General features: G+C 33.9%; 1 protein-coding gene across 3 annotated transcripts in view; it reads right to left on the reverse strand.

Annotated features, from left to right (window-relative positions):
• Positions 1 to 234: 234 nt before the first annotated feature.
• LOC143073715 (sacsin-like) overlaps positions 235 to 17,184 on the reverse strand; it is a 48,964-nt gene continuing 32,014 nt past the window's right edge. For all 3 annotated transcript variants that reach the window (XM_076249479.1, XM_076249477.1, XM_076249478.1), the window contains 3 exons: positions 14,458 to 15,999; positions 2,777 to 13,704; positions 235 to 665 (listed from right to left, as the gene is read on the reverse strand). In XM_076249479.1, the coding sequence (XP_076105594.1) occupies positions 384 to 665; positions 2,777 to 13,704; positions 14,458 to 15,999 (12,752 nt within the window). In that variant the 3' untranslated portion in view covers positions 235 to 383. The remainder of the gene's footprint in view (positions 666 to 2,776; positions 13,705 to 14,457; positions 16,000 to 17,184) is intronic.

Genomic DNA, 17,184 nt, shown 5'->3' on the forward strand with positions numbered 1-17,184 from the left:
TCACCTGTATCAATAACAATGGCCACTGATGAGTGAAAGTAAGAGTTTACAGACAAGTTGGCATATTTATGGATCTTACTTATTCTGCAGATCATTTTTGTATAAAGTTTCTATTTATCTGTAACAGTTTTCAATATAAAACAACACTATGTTCTATTTTTTACCAATTTGGTCATGTTTGTCACAAAAAATTTCAAACAGACAATTTGTGCAAAATCAAAAATCACACCTGTATCATTGTTTACAGCCACAACAAAAAGTGGTCATAGCAAAAGTGATTATGTATGTGATCATGAAAAAAAATAAACAACTAGATGAAAATCAATAAAACAATGACTGTACATGTTTAAAATCTAACAAAATCAAGTAACAAGGTTACAAAATCACTGAAAATAATTGTCATCTACTATATTAACTATTTTGTTAGCAAGTTCTACACTTTCTTCTGCATCTTCCTGTGTATATAGTTCTGCTGGAGTCTTTGGAAACTCAAGAAGCCTTGGATAACGTAGTCTGGAATAATTTACAATTTTATTCTGTAGTTTAGCCACTAGTTGTGTTAAGTCTGCATTTCCCCACACAACAGGTAACATCAAAGAATGGTCATTGCTGACCCTGTTTGCATCTTTTGAAACTTGAACTGCTTTCAAAGCCTTTTCAGCTGCCTATTATTAAAAAAAAAGAATATATGATTTTATTATGCACACCATGTGTTTAATAAAAGCAAACAAGAGTGCACACGCTAAAATGTCTCGCCTTCATTACTCATCATTGATATCATAATGAAAGTTCTAAATATAAAACTTTATTTCAACTGTCACATAAACTTAACATTAACCAATAAAAGTAAACATTGATCAATGAACCATCAAAATGAGGTCAAGGTCAGATGAACCATGCATGACAGACATGTACAGTTAACAATTCTTCCATAAAACAAATACAGTTGACCTATTGCATATAGTATTAGAAATAAAAGACCACAAGAGTGCACACGCTGAAATGTCTCGCCTTCTTTACTTATCATTGATATTATGTTGATAGTCCTGAGTATAAAGCTTTATTACCACTGTCACATAAACTTAAAATTAACTACGAACACTAAACATTGAGCAATGAACCATGAAAATGAGGTCAAGGTCAGATGAACCATGCCAGGTAGGCATAAACAGCTAACAATTCTTCAATACAACAAATACAGTTGACCTATTGCTTATAATTTACGAAAAACAGACCAAATCACAAAAACTTAACACTGAGCAATGAACCGTGAAAATGGGGTCAAGGTCAAATTAACCCTGCAAGACTGACATATAGATCATAAAACAATTCAAAACACCAAATATAGTTAACCTATTGCACATAGTATTAGAACAAGAGTGCACACACTGAAATGTCTCGCCTTCTTTACTAATCATTGATATTATGATGATAGTCCTGATAATAAAGCTTTATTACAACTGTCACATAAACTTAACATAAACCAAGAAAACTAAACATTGACCTTTGAACAATGAACATGAGGTCAAGGTCAGATGAACCATGCCAGGTAGGCATGTACAGCTAACAATTCTTCCATACAACAAATAAAATTGACTTATTGCTTATCAGTTATAAGAAAAACAGACCAAAACACAAAAGCTTAACACTGAGCAATGAACCGTAAAAAATATAGTTGACCTATTGCATATAGTATTAGAAAAAAAGGCAAAAACTCAAAAACTTAACTTTGACCACTGAACCATGAAACTGAGGTCAAGGTCATATTACACCTGCCAGGTAATCCTGTACACCATACAACCATTCCATACACTCAGATATGGACTTGACCACCAAAACTTAACCCTGTTCACTGATCCATGAAATGAGGTCGATGTTAAGTGAAAACTATCTGACGGGCAAGAGGACCTTGCAAGGTACGCACATACCAAATATAGTTATCCTATTACTTATAAGAGAGAATTTAACATTACAAAAAATCTGAACTTTTTTTTTCAAGTAGTCACTGAACCATGAAAATGAGGTCAAGGACATTGGACATGTGACTGACGGAAACTTCGTAACATGAAGCATACCTATACAAAGTATGCAGCATCCAGGTCTTCCACCTTCTAAAATATAAAGCTTTTAAGAAGTTGGCTAAACTAGCTGCCGGATCACTAGCCCTATGTCGAGCTTTCTGCGACAAAAAAGGAAGCAATTCAATGAACAAAAATCGAAGTTTAATCACTTACAATAAACAAAATATAGAGCCTCGTCAGTTTACCCTATCATAGTTCCTGATACCACCAACAGTTTGTGGTGCTCAGTCATTAGTTTTTTATGAACGTTTCATAGTATTCCTTTTTTTGCCATGGCAATATCAAGTTAACTTGACACGAGTTTTGAACGTAGCCCTTCACTCTTTTTTTAATGCTCATTTTGACCTAGTTGTTTTAGATTACAAGATAAGATGGATAGGAATGAAATAGGGACTTCGGTGTTAAATAAGAGACTAGCTGATATTAATAAATCAATATATCTAACCATATTGTTTTTGCCTTATAGTGACTATTATTTTTCATTCAAATAGGGCTTTTTTTTAATAATAACTAATGTCTACCACAATAAAAACAAAAAGTCAATCTCCTTTAAGTAATACAATTTCAATCAATTTTGAGAAGTGTTTTTATACCTCTAAAAATGTCAATTAAATGTGTGTTGACAAACTGAATCTTATTATATTCACCAAGAAGTTATATATCAGAGTTATATTTTTCTGAGCTTATTTTCTTACCTGTTGACTCTGGACAATGATCCAATTGTAGGATTTCTCTTTGACAAACTCCAAGGCTGAAATGGCAGCGTTTATGTCATATTTAGCTTGCTGAATCCAAACTCTACCCATATGAGGCTGAGGATCTGCCACATACTGGTAATTATTTGTATAACGCTGTCTGTTTGTATTTCGTCGCTTATATCCACTAATTATATCATCTGCAAATCCATCCATGTCAAAAGTGTAACATTTATTTGTTGTTCCATTTGATGCTCTTTCCTTGTATCCCTGCCAATATTGTCCTCCACGTTCTCTGTATGTATCTATTTTGGATGCGTCAATGTCTCCATCCTGTAATTTCTTGACAAATTCTCTTATATGTTTGAACACTTCAGTACAAAAGCTCGAGTTTTGATTTTTATCTGGATGCCAACGTCTAATCAGTCTCCTGACTACTCTTTTGAAATCATCTTGCCCAAGCTTCCACGCATCTACAAGGGTTTCTTCAACCAGTTGGAATATTTCGCCAAGTTTTTCATTTTTGTATGATCTATTGCCATCAGTATAAACCTCAAGTTCAGATGATGTTGAATCAGACGGCCTTACCATTTTATATAGTCTGTGTGATCTTGCCTCTATTTCCTGACCTTCACCAACATTTATGAGATAGATAGGAAATCTTTCATTTTCATCTGAAACTCTTTTAACGACTTTTGCATATATGTAAACATGTACACTTTCATTGTTCGAGTCTCCACTGTTATCATAATGTTCATATACAACAGTTTCACCATCCTCAAAGGCTTCGAAGTCAGCTATTAGAAAGTCAACCAAACTCTGCTCTAATCCTTTTCCTGGTGCAGGATACCAAGATGTATCTTCAAACTTAAAATCAATATCAACTGCTCCATATTCATTAAGAAATTCATTTATGGTGTCAAAACAAGAATCAAAATAGGCAAGGCTTGTTTGAATATCACGAATTTTAACCTTGTCTTTGCAAATACAAGAAATAATTCCGGCTATATCGGAACCATTCTTTGACATCCATTCTGAAGTTAAGAACATTTCATTTTTGATATACATGATATGGTTTCCATTATCAAAGTATAATCGTTTGTGTACAATGCTACCGTTCATTTGCACTCCTTTGTATACAAGTGAGGTTTGCAATTCTGGCAATGCTAACACACGAAAAGATCTAAGCCTTGTTAGTATTTCTTGCAATTCACTGTCTTCCAGTTTTGCACCAGATAATTTCTGGTGTGTTTTCGCTAGTCGGGATACAATATACTTCATTATTTCCCCAGATATAAATAATTGTAATTTTTCAGCCATCTCACTTTGGACTGTATTTGATGAATTCAACAGCTCTTCCGAAACTATATCAGAAAGTAATTGTGGACGCATAGAGAATGGCAAGGTGCAAAGCAGGTAATCAGGATCAAAATGTTTGCTGTGTGTTTTCAATGTTGTCCAATCACATATAAAGTCTATAACAGTCTGGTCTCTAAGACGCCTCTTTAATCTATGATTATCAATTATAACCAGCTGGTCAGAAGGTTTTAGCGTACTGTTGTTGTTAAATATATAAAGAACCGTTTCGTTTTCCACCAATAAATCAAATTTATCCTTCCGTAAGAGGCATTCTAAAACACCGAGAGTAGCCTTCTCTATTTGTTTCAGCTCGTCAAGAATAACAATTTTTGACTCCTTTGCCTTGGATTTTATTGCTGCAAGAACTCTACAGTAATGCTCTATTGAGATGTTTTCTGAAGTGCCAAGTTTCTTAAAAAGTGGAAAATATTGTCCAAAGTGTGTTGACGCTTTTAGTAGATATGGTATAATTTCAGAAGACTTGGGTAGATCAATAACCACAAGTTTTGCCTCAACAAATTTGTTATGTTCTATAATATATATTATGGGTGATGCTGAGAATCTAATTTTCAATTGTCTCATTTCAGCATCTGAAATATTTTTTTCCAAATATTCATAAAATGTTGTCATCAGCTGTGTATGCTCCTCTTGAGTCTTTGGATGATGTTGTAATGAGTAGCATACCTTGTGAACATGTGATACAACACAATCAATACTTGGTTTATCTTTGATATTTAACTCTTTCTTTAGTTTTTCATCATTAGGAACTGCATATCCTGGTAAGATACTCTCTGTTGTCCATGCTAACTTGAAATATTTGTGTTGAACACCTTCTTGGAATGAAATAAGCTTATCTGTGGAATTTTGAGCACTGATCAAACTATATTTATCTGGTACAATATATGGTGTAATGAAATTAATCCTACTAATTTCTCTCATGAAGGAAGTTTCATTTGTAAGTTCACTGCGTTGAAAAAGATGCTTTATCAGTTCCTTTGCCTGATCCTCTGACTCACCATTTTTTCCATTTTGTTGAATTTGTCTAGCAAATCTCAAGAATAAGTCATTTGTGACAACACTTTTCATTCCTGCGGTTTCCATAAATATTTTCCAATCATATTCACAAAATGGCACAGGAGGCAATTCGGACTGATCACATAGTTTAGCACATACAGTATTGTGTGGGCTGTAAAAACAATTTGCTTTCTTCAAGATGCCAGTTTCTGCTGCTGGAATGAATACTAGTTCACTTAATGAGGACTGAATTTCATCATAGTTCATCAATTCATCTCTCACAAATTCAAGATGTTTCAAATGATCTTTCCTCTCCATATTTGCAAAGTTTGGAAAGATAAATGTGGTATATAATAAAAGAAGTGGATGTCTGTATAACTGGTCAGTTGGGTAACATAATCTACAACCTAAGGTTGAATACAACTGTTCATGGTAAGCATTGTGCTTTAATAGTATTGTATTTGTTTTTCTAGACAGTTCTGCCAAGCCATCATGCACAGACAAGTTTTCACATTTCACCACAAGGATAGTAGATGTCTCATTTAATGCTTTCAAATCACCTGTCAATGTTGTGAATAAAGGTAAACCTTTTAACTTCTGCTTTTCTGGCATCTCAAATCTGTCCACATTCTCATTAAAGAATGTAAGAATTTTGTTGCAATCATGTTTTGTAAGAAGATGCCACTTGCTCATATCTCTATGAAAAAACAAGCATTTTACAACTTTATCAGGTTGTTGTTCCGTTGCTACTAAATCACGGGTGTGCTTTGAATTTAATGTGTGGTTAGCAGGGCAAGGCAATCCAAGTTTTGTTAAGACATTCTTCAAAGTTGAATCCTGACTGAAGGAAAATGTTAATCCTATTTTGTCACGTCCAAAACTACTCAAATCCAAAACTGTAAATGCCATTTCAAATGAAACAAGCCTCAAGCTTTCATCTTCCAAAACACAAGGGAAAAGGCACCATTCTCTTAATTGGTTACTTACATCTGTAAAGTCATTCAAACACTTCCAAAATCCTCTCATCCATGTGTCATCTAGAAACCCCTCATTTGACCAATTTATTGGTCCTTTTACTTTAAAGACTGATGCATCTACTGATATTGGAAGCAGTTCAAGTAAAAGTTCTGTAGTCAAATGTTTGAAGTTATCCTTGAATCCTCTAAGGTATGAAACTTCGTTTTTGTGAACAAAAATGTTATTTGACTTTGGAAATAGGTTGCAAAAAGATGAAAGAACTGTTTGGTTATTTGTTCCTAAAGTGTGTATAACAGAGTCATTAGATACAAGAAGAGGTGTACTTGATAGGTTTTCTATTTTCAAATCTTCATACTTCTGGCAAAAACGAAGAACACACAAAAGTTTGTGAACACTGTTGAATGCTGTTTCGAATACTGGTCTAGGCAAAGAGTCTATTAGACATTTATCTGTTGCATTTGTATTCCATGACTTCAAAAACTGCAGAGTTCTTTTTGGGCTTACTCTGCATGGACAAATGCAATTCTCATCACTTCCATCGACCATGCAGACTTCATCCTCTGTTGTGTTGTGTTCCTGTGTATAAGTGCACGCGCTTTCAATGCTCTCATATACATATGCTGGTGTACAAACTAGTTTCATTCCAAGATTAATCAAGATAAGACGCAGTTCTTGTTCTTTGTTGAATGTGCATGTTCTTAATGTACTTTTTGGAAACAATGAGGTACTTGGAATACTGAAATGAGGTTGTACATACTTGTCTTCATAATAATTGTGCAATTCATCAAACACTGCACTGAATGATTCTCCGTTTGTTTTAATTGCTGTCCACCTAAATATTTCACAAAAGCTGTGTTGATTTTTCTCCTCATATGAATGTTCTGTACAATCATGTAGCATGAATGAAGGACAAATCGGAAATAGGGCTAGTTCACGTTTAACAATGCTGCTATATATTTCGAAAGTCAAAAGTCTCCAAAAACCTTCTAAAGTATATTGAAAGATTGGGAATTTCCTAAAATATGTTTCCAGTGTATCAGGACTATAACCTTTCAGATAAACATCCCTGAAATACTCCAAACAACTGGCATATGAATGCGATACAGATTGTTGTATCAAGCATCTATTCCAAATGTAACGGATATCTTCCTTGTGAGTTCCACCAAAAATATTACTTCGATTCTGATCCAAGGCAAAATGACCGTTCACATATGCTGGTAATCCTGTTTCAATAGGCAATGGTAAGAAACAAAATGCTTTACCTTTAAATTCCAAATTTACAGATTTGCTGATTGCGGTTCCACTTCTGGGTAATAGTCCGATTCGACCTTCAGCAAAATCAGACACCAGTCTCTGTGGTACTTTTGTAGGTTCAGGGAATCCAAATACTTGAGCTATGAGCCATGTATTATGCTGGTATCCATTTGTTATACTGACTTCATATCTCACTTCGCTAAACTTAATTTTGTTTAATTGTTTCTCCCCAGCTTTTAGCATTTTAAATTCTTCTTTCATCTTTGAAAGAAATTCTACTCTTCTTTCTTCGTTGTTTTCTGACAAGCTAAGTTTTACACTTGACCTGCCTGGTAGCCAGGTACCATTTCGTCTTATGCGAGAGATACTGATTTTCTTAACATTAGCCAAAAATAAAAGACTTTGCTCCATATTTAATTCCATTTCTGAAAACATTTTTTCAACAGACTCAATATCCGAAGGGTCCTTTGAAATATACGGGCAGTCACTTTCAGTCATCTTTACTGTTCTCAATGGTAAACGGAACCATGTCCCTGTTTCTGCAAACATCTCCTTTTGCAAATATGTATGAAAAATGTCACCATAGCTTTCTTCAATTATTTTAAGGTCTTCAATTTGCATTCCAGGTGTGTCTGGTTCAGCTACTGGTACATAGGAACAGAGTGGGTCAAAAACACAGTAAGTGCCACCATTTGGTGTTGCAGATCCACGAGTCAAAAAGGAGGGTACATCAGTCAGATGATAAACAGCATTAAATCCTATACCAAACTGTCCAGTTTTCAATGGATCATCTCCTTTACTTCCTTCTCCTAAGTTTTGAATGCCTTTCAAATCGTCTTCTGAAAAGCACGAGTCATTGAAGACACATATAGCAGGTCCTTGAAGTGGTGCCCATTTTTCATCGAATATTTTATCAGTTGGATGATCCCGCAGATCTAATACAAAATGTATTTCACTTGCACCTGCATCATCGGCATTTTGCAGCATTTCATTGAGTACAGAATGATCACGTGGATAGGCTGAAATTATTCCTCTTAGGCGGGTAACAAGCTTTTCCTTCTGCCCAAATGGTATGCCACTTGAAAAACGTGATAGATGAAATTGACGTTTTGATGGTACTTCCAAACGGTCTATGACATTTGACCTGACTTTTGAATGAATGATATGTATATCTTTACTTCCACGAAGAAATACTGGATATTTGTCATCAAAGCATATCTCAGATAATGGGCGTAGATAACATTCATTATCTGGTACGAACACTGTTTTCTTGTCCTCTGGTGTTAGAAATATGTTCTGATATTCTAATGCTGATCGCAGATTATCTAAAATGTTCACAATACATTTAACTTCATTCTTTGATAATTTCAATTCCTTTACCTCCATTTTTTTCTGTTGTAAAACAGATATAAACTTGTCCGAGTCAAAATATTCTGGAATTCCCAAATGTCCCCAAAGTCTTGGATATTCATTTGAATTCACCTTGTAAAGATATGGAGAACAATCTCCTTTCAAATTGTATGCCAGCTGATCTGGTTTCATGACCTCGGACTTTAAACAAACTACTTTTTTGAACTTTAATGCTTTGAACCTTTCCACAGTTTGTTGGTGTTGTTCATTTTCTGGCAACAGGCTGTCCAATTTACTGTACATGCTAGCACAAATCTCTCTTAAATTCACAGAGAATTCCAAATCCGCCTCTCCAAGTATTTCCAGTTGTATAATCGCATCATCAATTGTTACTTTCTTTGCATCAATAAATTGTAGAACATTTCCTTGTAAAAGACCATTCATAGAATCTAAAATGTAACCAACAGATCCAACTACATTTCTGTCCATTGGACTAAACATCTCAGATGGTGACAAGAAAGTGTCATGTAGTTTCATATCTTCAGCCTTCCAGGGTAAATACCAAACAGTTGGTTTACGCATTACAGGAAGAAACTGAATTGTCTGTAGTTTTTCTTTCACATCCATGTGTTTATCTGAATTATTTAACAGGTAACTAACAATTGCTTTTGATCTTTTGAAAGCCAGACCAGATGTTAAACTTCTCACAGAATTTGCTCTATCTGTCAACAGAGGGGAAGTAATACTTTTTTCCATCATTCCCAACTTTACCAAAACATCACTATACTCTTCAAATGTAGGTGTTACAAATCTATAATCACTTTCGTCAAACATGTCACCAACAATTCCAATCTCTTTGGCTAAATCCTGGGGACGTCTCAAAATTCCATTCACTGATGGTTTTACTGGAATGCATTCTTTAATCTTCACAAGATCATGTAACGAGGGCTCCATAAGTGCTTCAGTCAAAAGTTTGTCTCTCTTTGCTGACATTCCATCTTTGTGCCAATATTTCTCTTTCATGTAAGGGAAAAAATACTGTTGGAAAAAAATGTCTTTTGAGATTATTCTATTTTGAAGTATGTTAAAATCGTTCTTACACATCTCTCCAAAATTATTAAAGACATGCAATGGCATATCCATTACATTGGTTTCATCATCCTGGAATTCTAACATACAGTCGTATGCAATTTGACCATTTGGACTCTCTCTGAATTTTGGATCCAAGAATATAGAATTGCTGACTGAACTCCTCACTGCAGTTGATTTGTCACTTTTCCTATAAAATACTTGAAAATCTTGTTGTAAAATACTCTGGTAAAATGAAATCACTAACTGATTTGTATCATGAATAGAAGTATCAACCATATTTGGCCATAGCAACCAGTATTCTTTCTGTAGTATTTTGTCTTCAACCCTGCTGGCTACAGATGTCATCAGATTGATATAAGCACTTTGTATTACATCACCTAGCATATTATCATTCCACTTGCTACTTTCATTTGTTTTGTCATCCTTATTAAATCGTGTAATACTTTTTCTATCTTGTTCCACCATGAAATGACCATTTATATGTACTGGCAGTTGGGTTTCCATGGGCATAGGCAAAAAGCAGAAAATACGACTTTCTTTATAAAATCCTTTTCCAGGAAGATCCTTCAAATCAACAAAAGATATGATTTCATTTCCAAATCTTTCTATTGGAACAGCAACACTGCCAATAGGAACAGCACCTTGAGATTTTAATCTATATGCTAATTCAAATGAACGAATCCCTGTTCCCCAGGAAATAATCCATGACTGAACTTTCTTGAAGGTCTGAAACTCATTCGATAGTAAATGTGCTGACTCACTCACTTCAATGCCAATATCAACAACTTGCACTGGGAAATTGATTTCTTTATACTCTTCTTCCTTCATGGCTGCTTTTATTGTTTTTAGTATGTTGAATCCATGTTCTTTGGGTGTCAATTCAGTTTTTTCTTTCCATGATTTGAATAAAAGTTTCATATCATTGTCAGGATTGAGACCTTTTGAATCTAAATGATATACACAAATTTCCTTGACATTCTGAGTAAACAAAAGTAAATTTGCAGCTGAATCCAAAAACTTTTGCAAAAGCTCAACAACTTCTCTCTTTGTATACTGCAGATTTTTTATCTCACTTTCTGATGCCTGTTTCTGTGTTCTCAAAGGTAAACGAAACAAAGTATTGTTATAGTCATCTTTGTTGTTTGGCTCCAGGTCGCATCCAAAAATACCATTGTATGGCTTGAACTGGTTAGACAAGTTTTTCCTATAACTTTTGGTTAGTGGTACTTTCAAACCAGGATTTGTTCCAATGGCAGCTTCACCAAGGTGATGTAAATGGGGGTCCAGAATTACTAATGTGTTCTTGCTCACAAAGCTTGGCACATCAGTAACATTATATACTGAACAAAATCCAAGTCCAAATTTGCCAATCTTTTCTGTATCCAAAATTTTTGTTTTCCCACCAAGTTCTATGATATTTTTGAAGTCCTTTTCTTCAAATATAGCATCATTATACACCCATAAAGCAGGTCCCTGACATTCAGCCATTCCTTGATCAAAAAGTCCATTTCTCCATTCTACGTTCTCTCTTTCATCATAAAAGAAGCATACCTTGGTGGCCCCAGCATCATCAGCATTTTGTACTAGCTCCTTAGGAACTGCAAGACCATCCGTATAACTATCTAGAAGTCCTGAAATCCTTGTTGTCAATTTCTCCTCTTGTCCCCATGCTAACACTCCTGTATTCTGGGTGCGAATGAATCGCTTTGTGACAGAAGCTACACCAAGTTTTGATGCTAATTCATTTATAGATGGATGAACATATATGATTTTTTCCTCATCATCATTGTCATCCTCTAGAAATAATGCCGTTGAAAATGGACTTTTCCCTGATGTATAAGTACAATTTTCTACTTTTTCAAATACAATACAATCTTCCCTAGATGAATTAATTGGGATCAATATCTCTGACAGTTCTGAGTTATTTATCTCCATGGCAACAATTGATTTCAAAATATTATATGTTAATGTTCGGTCTTTTTCAAGTTCATTTTTGTCTGCTGGTGTCTCTTCTTCTGACATATATTTCTCAGAAATTCGCTGCAGCAGTGACTTTAACACATGGAAATCTACATCTCCCTTCATTCCAAGTTTAATAAATAGTTTGCTGAAGTCTGCAACATCTCTGGCTAGTTCAAAGATGTATGGTTCTAGAATGTAATTGATGTGTTTATTTCCCATCTCATGAACAACAATCTGAGCAGACTTGAAACCTTGACTGTTTGTTGGAATACACCCCATTTCCATAAGATTCTTAATGGATTCATCATTCAAACTACCTGCTTCCCATAGTTTAAAGAGGTAACCGATAATATGCTTGGTTATATGTAGATATTCAGAGTTCTGTCTCCTCTCATAAGAGTTAATAACATTTCTGTAATGTTCAATAACATCATTTTCCTCTGGTTGTTCACACCACTTATAACAAGCAGTAACCTGTTTTGAAAACAAATCTACTCGTACCAATGGACAAACTGTTCCAATTAAGTTTTTGAATTGCATGCTTTTAACTTCATCAGGAGAACAGAATGTTTTACTGCCATACCATCCAAGTCCGTGAGGATAGTCGTCAGGTTTTTCGTGATCAATAGGAACCCATTGTATACCCTTTATCTGTTGCAATGCCTTGTTACTTGATATGTCTTCATGCGTCTTCAAGTATGAAATTAAACTTTCAGCTTTAATGTTCTTTTTTTCATCCAATCCATTTGCAAGTACTTGTATTCTGGTTGCTACCTGGACTAAATCTTTTGAAGAAATGTTATCTTCAGTTTTTAGTCCCAATTTTTGCAAAAATGATTGATTTAATCCATTTTCTTGTATAAAGTTTTCATTTGGAAATACGCCTTCCTCGCCATAAAGCAAGTTCTTTAGGAAGCTTGATGTTGGATCGAACAAGTTATTTACAGAGAAGAGAGTTCCATCTCCAGATGGCATAAACTTCAAAGACTTTGCTTTCTCAAGAACATTGTTCAAAACCTTTGGTGGTCTATCCTGTAGGTATATCATCAATCGTGTGTTATCTTCAACAGAATACTTGATACTGTTTTCTAACATTAAAATAAGTGTTTGGTCAACACATTCAATTTCTTCTACATCAGTTGCTCCAAGAATTTTAGCCAATTCTGCATGTTCATTTTCCAGGTATTTTCTGGGATATCTCATACCTTCAGGATACATAAAGTCTTTCAGTATGAATTTGTTTTCTTCCAAAGATACCATCTCAGCCTCTGATACATTGTCATGTTCACAGAATAAATCTAATTTCTGTAATAATTGGTATGCTTCTCTTGGAATATCTGAATGATGATTTGTTAGGAACTGTACCAATTCTCTCCTTTCATTGTCAGAACATTGCTCGTTTATCTCAATAGCAATTTGCTGACGTCTGCTTGATAATGCAGCCATTTTGAAACAATTTAATATATTATCTATAATTGGAAGTTGAATATATTTTCCTATAACATCTGTATGTGAAAATTTAATCATTTGGTTTGGATGGAAAACTTCTACTTCAGTTAGGGTAACCACCTTCTCCAGGGCTGCTGACAATGGTTCATGATTGTCAAATTTAGATAGCATATATCTTCCTTTTAAACTAACATATTCTAACACAAGATTCTCATCAGTTGCAATATTGTTGATGTCTTCAACATCACCTGGACCAACAACTATAACAGGTATGCTTTCAAATGAAGAGAGATTATCATAATTTCTATTAGATATTTCTTTCCACACTTTCTGAATCCAATCAATACCAAAGTTTGACTGTGATGCTTGAACAAAGCGGCCATTCTGATTTCTGGTAAAATTGATGTCAAAAACTTTCTGAATAACACCAGGTAAAGATTCATCTGTTAAACATCTTAGTTGAAACAAACCTGAAATGCAAAACAAAATTTACATTAATAAGAATATTAAGACTCTAACAACGAGCGAACTTATAAATGGGCAACACTGATCTGCAATCTTTGTGGACTTTCAGGAACCTGATGTTGAGTGATTGCCCTTTGTTGATGTGGTTCATTAGTGTTTCTCTTTTTTTTTTATATAGATTAGACCATTGGTTGTCCTGCTTGAATGTTTTTACACTAGTCATTTTTGGGACCCTATTATGGTTTACTTTTACAAATTGTGACTTTGAAGAGGAGTTGTCTCTTCTGCACTCATACTACATCTTCTTTTATCTATTTGTCTTTAGAATGCCTACATGCCATTTTGCTTTTTTTGCTGAAATAGTTGTTGCTTTAATAGTGAATAACATTATATTAACACACTGTTTACGGCTGTACCCAATTAATAGTAATAATTTTTCTTATAATGTCTGTTTGTTTTCCTGACACATAGTTCACAATATAATAGAATTATTTACAAATGAGAGGTTAGCTAGCTATATAACTACTGGTAGGTTTAATTTATTATTTTCTACATGAGGAAATACACTCTCCAGTAAGAAATGTGACAGTTAAATTTTTCATTCGTTTGACCTGTTTGAGCATTTGATTTTGTCTTTTGATAAAGGACTTTCTCTTCTGAATTTTCTTGAAGTTTAGTATTTTTTGCTATTTTATTTTAACACGTTAAGAAATGACAGTTAAGCATAACAGAACTAGTCTGCTTTTTATAAAAATTACCATTTTCTGCCATCTTGGACAAACAGTTCCATATAAATTCGGTCACTGAACTTTTAGATATAACTTGATCTTCTAAGCCAGGAAACAGACTAGCTGTCTCATCACAGATCACATACACATCAGTTCCTGTACTAAAGGGAACAAACTCTTGATTGTTTAATGGTAAAATTTCTAAACTTCTCAAATCTGCATAATTGCAGTCTTCCAGAACAAATGACAAAAGCCTTAATTTTTCTTCTCTTGGATATGTCTTCCAGCACTCAGAATTTTTCAGTTTCTCCCTTACTATTTGTGGTGTAACTGACTGTGGTTCATGACCTGTATATTTCAGCATAGTGATCATATGATCTGGAACCTCCACCAAATTCTCATCACAGTCTAACAGTAATTTCTTCACTGTTGTCTCAGTCATCTGATTGTCATTTGTATTGTCATTTGTGATAAGATTAAATATAGCAAATAGTGCGTCAGAAAACTCAATCCATCTACCTCCATCTTGTTTGGTAAAAAAAACATGTCCACTCAATATATTTTCGTATAATTTGTCTAAAATCAATTTCCAGCTAGATTCAACAGCATCTGGATTCGGAATTGCATCATAAACCTGATCAACCATGTTTTGAGAGTTACCTCCCTTGATGCACTTTGTCTTCATCATCTCAATGAGGGTGTAGTAGGTCTCTGGTAGTAACTCCCCAATCATACCATCATTCCACATCAATGATTGGTCAGTTTGTTTTGACTCACTATTGGCAGCAGCCTCCTTAATATGTCGTCTGTTGTGCTCCAGGTCAAAGAAGCCATTAACATGCACAGGAAGGCCAGACATACTCTTTTCTGTTACAGGCAGTGGTAAGAAACAAAATACATGTCCTGGTGGCTTCTCTCCCATACTGGACTTCATACAATAAGCTACTCCAGTGTAAGGACTATAATGCAGACTTGAATCACTAACTAAATAGTTCATCTGCTCGGACAAGTAGTCAGCACCAGTTAACATATTTACAACAGCATAATGTTCTTCTGTGGTATTTGTCTTGATAACAGCTTCATACTTTGACATTATAGATTTTTTTGGTAACTCTTTCTTTAGATTATTTAAGTCATCTTTGAACATTTTCCTTGCTTTACAAAATTCTTCTTCATTGGTTCCTGTTATCTCAAGTGTAAAGTATGGCTGATCATTCTGTTCCTTGTAAATTTCTATTTTCTCCAAATTTTTCAGAAACATCAGGTTATATGTTGACTTTTTCATAAAGGATTTAAACAGATTTGCTGCTTTTTCTTCAGAATAAATAGTTGGTGATAGTTTAGACTGTTTTTGGCGAAGTGGGAACCAGAATATTGTTCCTTCATAAGTGCCTTCTCTGAGAACATCTGTATCAAAGCCAAACTTATTCATTAAACAGACTAGTGTTGTTTCTGGTTGATGTTTTCTTCCTACTGTTTTTAGTTTGAATTCTCTGCATTCTTCTTCTTTTTCTTCTGATCTCAACGGATCTATGACCAAAAGTTTACTGCCACTTATAATTACAGGACTGTCTACAAAATAAATGAATGTGAAAGTTAATAATTGGTAAGTTTTACTTTAGATTGACTAAAATCTTGATATTTGATTATTACATATCACAGATAAGTAAACCCCAAGAGACTCCAAGGACCTGAATAGCTTACTATGGTTAATAAAAGTGTGTGTGACCAGTGAAGGGTTTACAGGAGGAGCTAACCTTGCTACTTTTCATATTACTTATAAATTTCAAAAAATGACTCTATGAAATAAGTTTTTCTACAAACCTGGACTGGTATTTCTATGTATTCCATTGTGTGGTGTCATAAAATACTTGAACAATGACAACATTTATATTTTGAGGACAGTTTCCTTTTTTTTTTTACAACAAATAAATATTCTTTATTCTTCAAATTGCTTGTTACAACTTTACTTCATTGTCCAAGCTTCAATAAAGTACTCCTGTGAAATACTTTCTGAGTATCCAGGAAAATACACAGAATATAATAAAATATAAACATAATTTTTTTTCTCATCAATTATATCAATCTTTTTAACTTTATGAAAAATACATTTTGAGATACTGTTTTGTTCTCATTCATAAACCTCGTAAATCCTTTATAAACATAGCATACACATCTAAAAATTTCAGTTTTTGCTCGGATACATAGTATGACTTGTAAATACAAAAACCTATAATTGTCAAGAAATAATTAAAACCGTTATACCCTTTATTCTGATATTTTGTATCCAAATACTATATGTTTTTCTAATATCTTGTTTTGAAAATTCATTTTTGCTAGAAGATAATGTACTTTCTCCCAAAAATCTTTCAAAAATTAACATGTAATAAAGAAATGCAAATATCTTCTTCTTTTGTTTTACAAAAATTGCATTTATCTTTCTCAGATATTTTCCACTTTAATAGTAGCTGCTTTGTAGGAATAATATATTGAAGCAGTTTCCATCTGAAAATCTTTAACTTATTTTCCTTTAAAATTTTAAATATAAAATCTTATACAAATGACATCTGTGGTATGTATTCTAATTTTAAATATCTTATCCAAATGTTGATACCAATTGACTTTGTATATTTTTTATCTACTAAAGTTTTAGAGTATTTTATTGTTGATATCTTTTGTTTCAATTTGTTTATTTTGCCATCTTAATTTAACCTTACATATATTGATTATACTCTTAACAGAGTTTTCTTTTTTTTA

Source organism: Mytilus galloprovincialis, chromosome 4 (assembly GCF_965363235.1).
Source record: "Mytilus galloprovincialis chromosome 4, xbMytGall1.hap1.1, whole genome shotgun sequence".
In the NCBI taxonomy this organism is placed as follows: domain Eukaryota; kingdom Metazoa; phylum Mollusca; class Bivalvia; order Mytilida; family Mytilidae; genus Mytilus; species Mytilus galloprovincialis.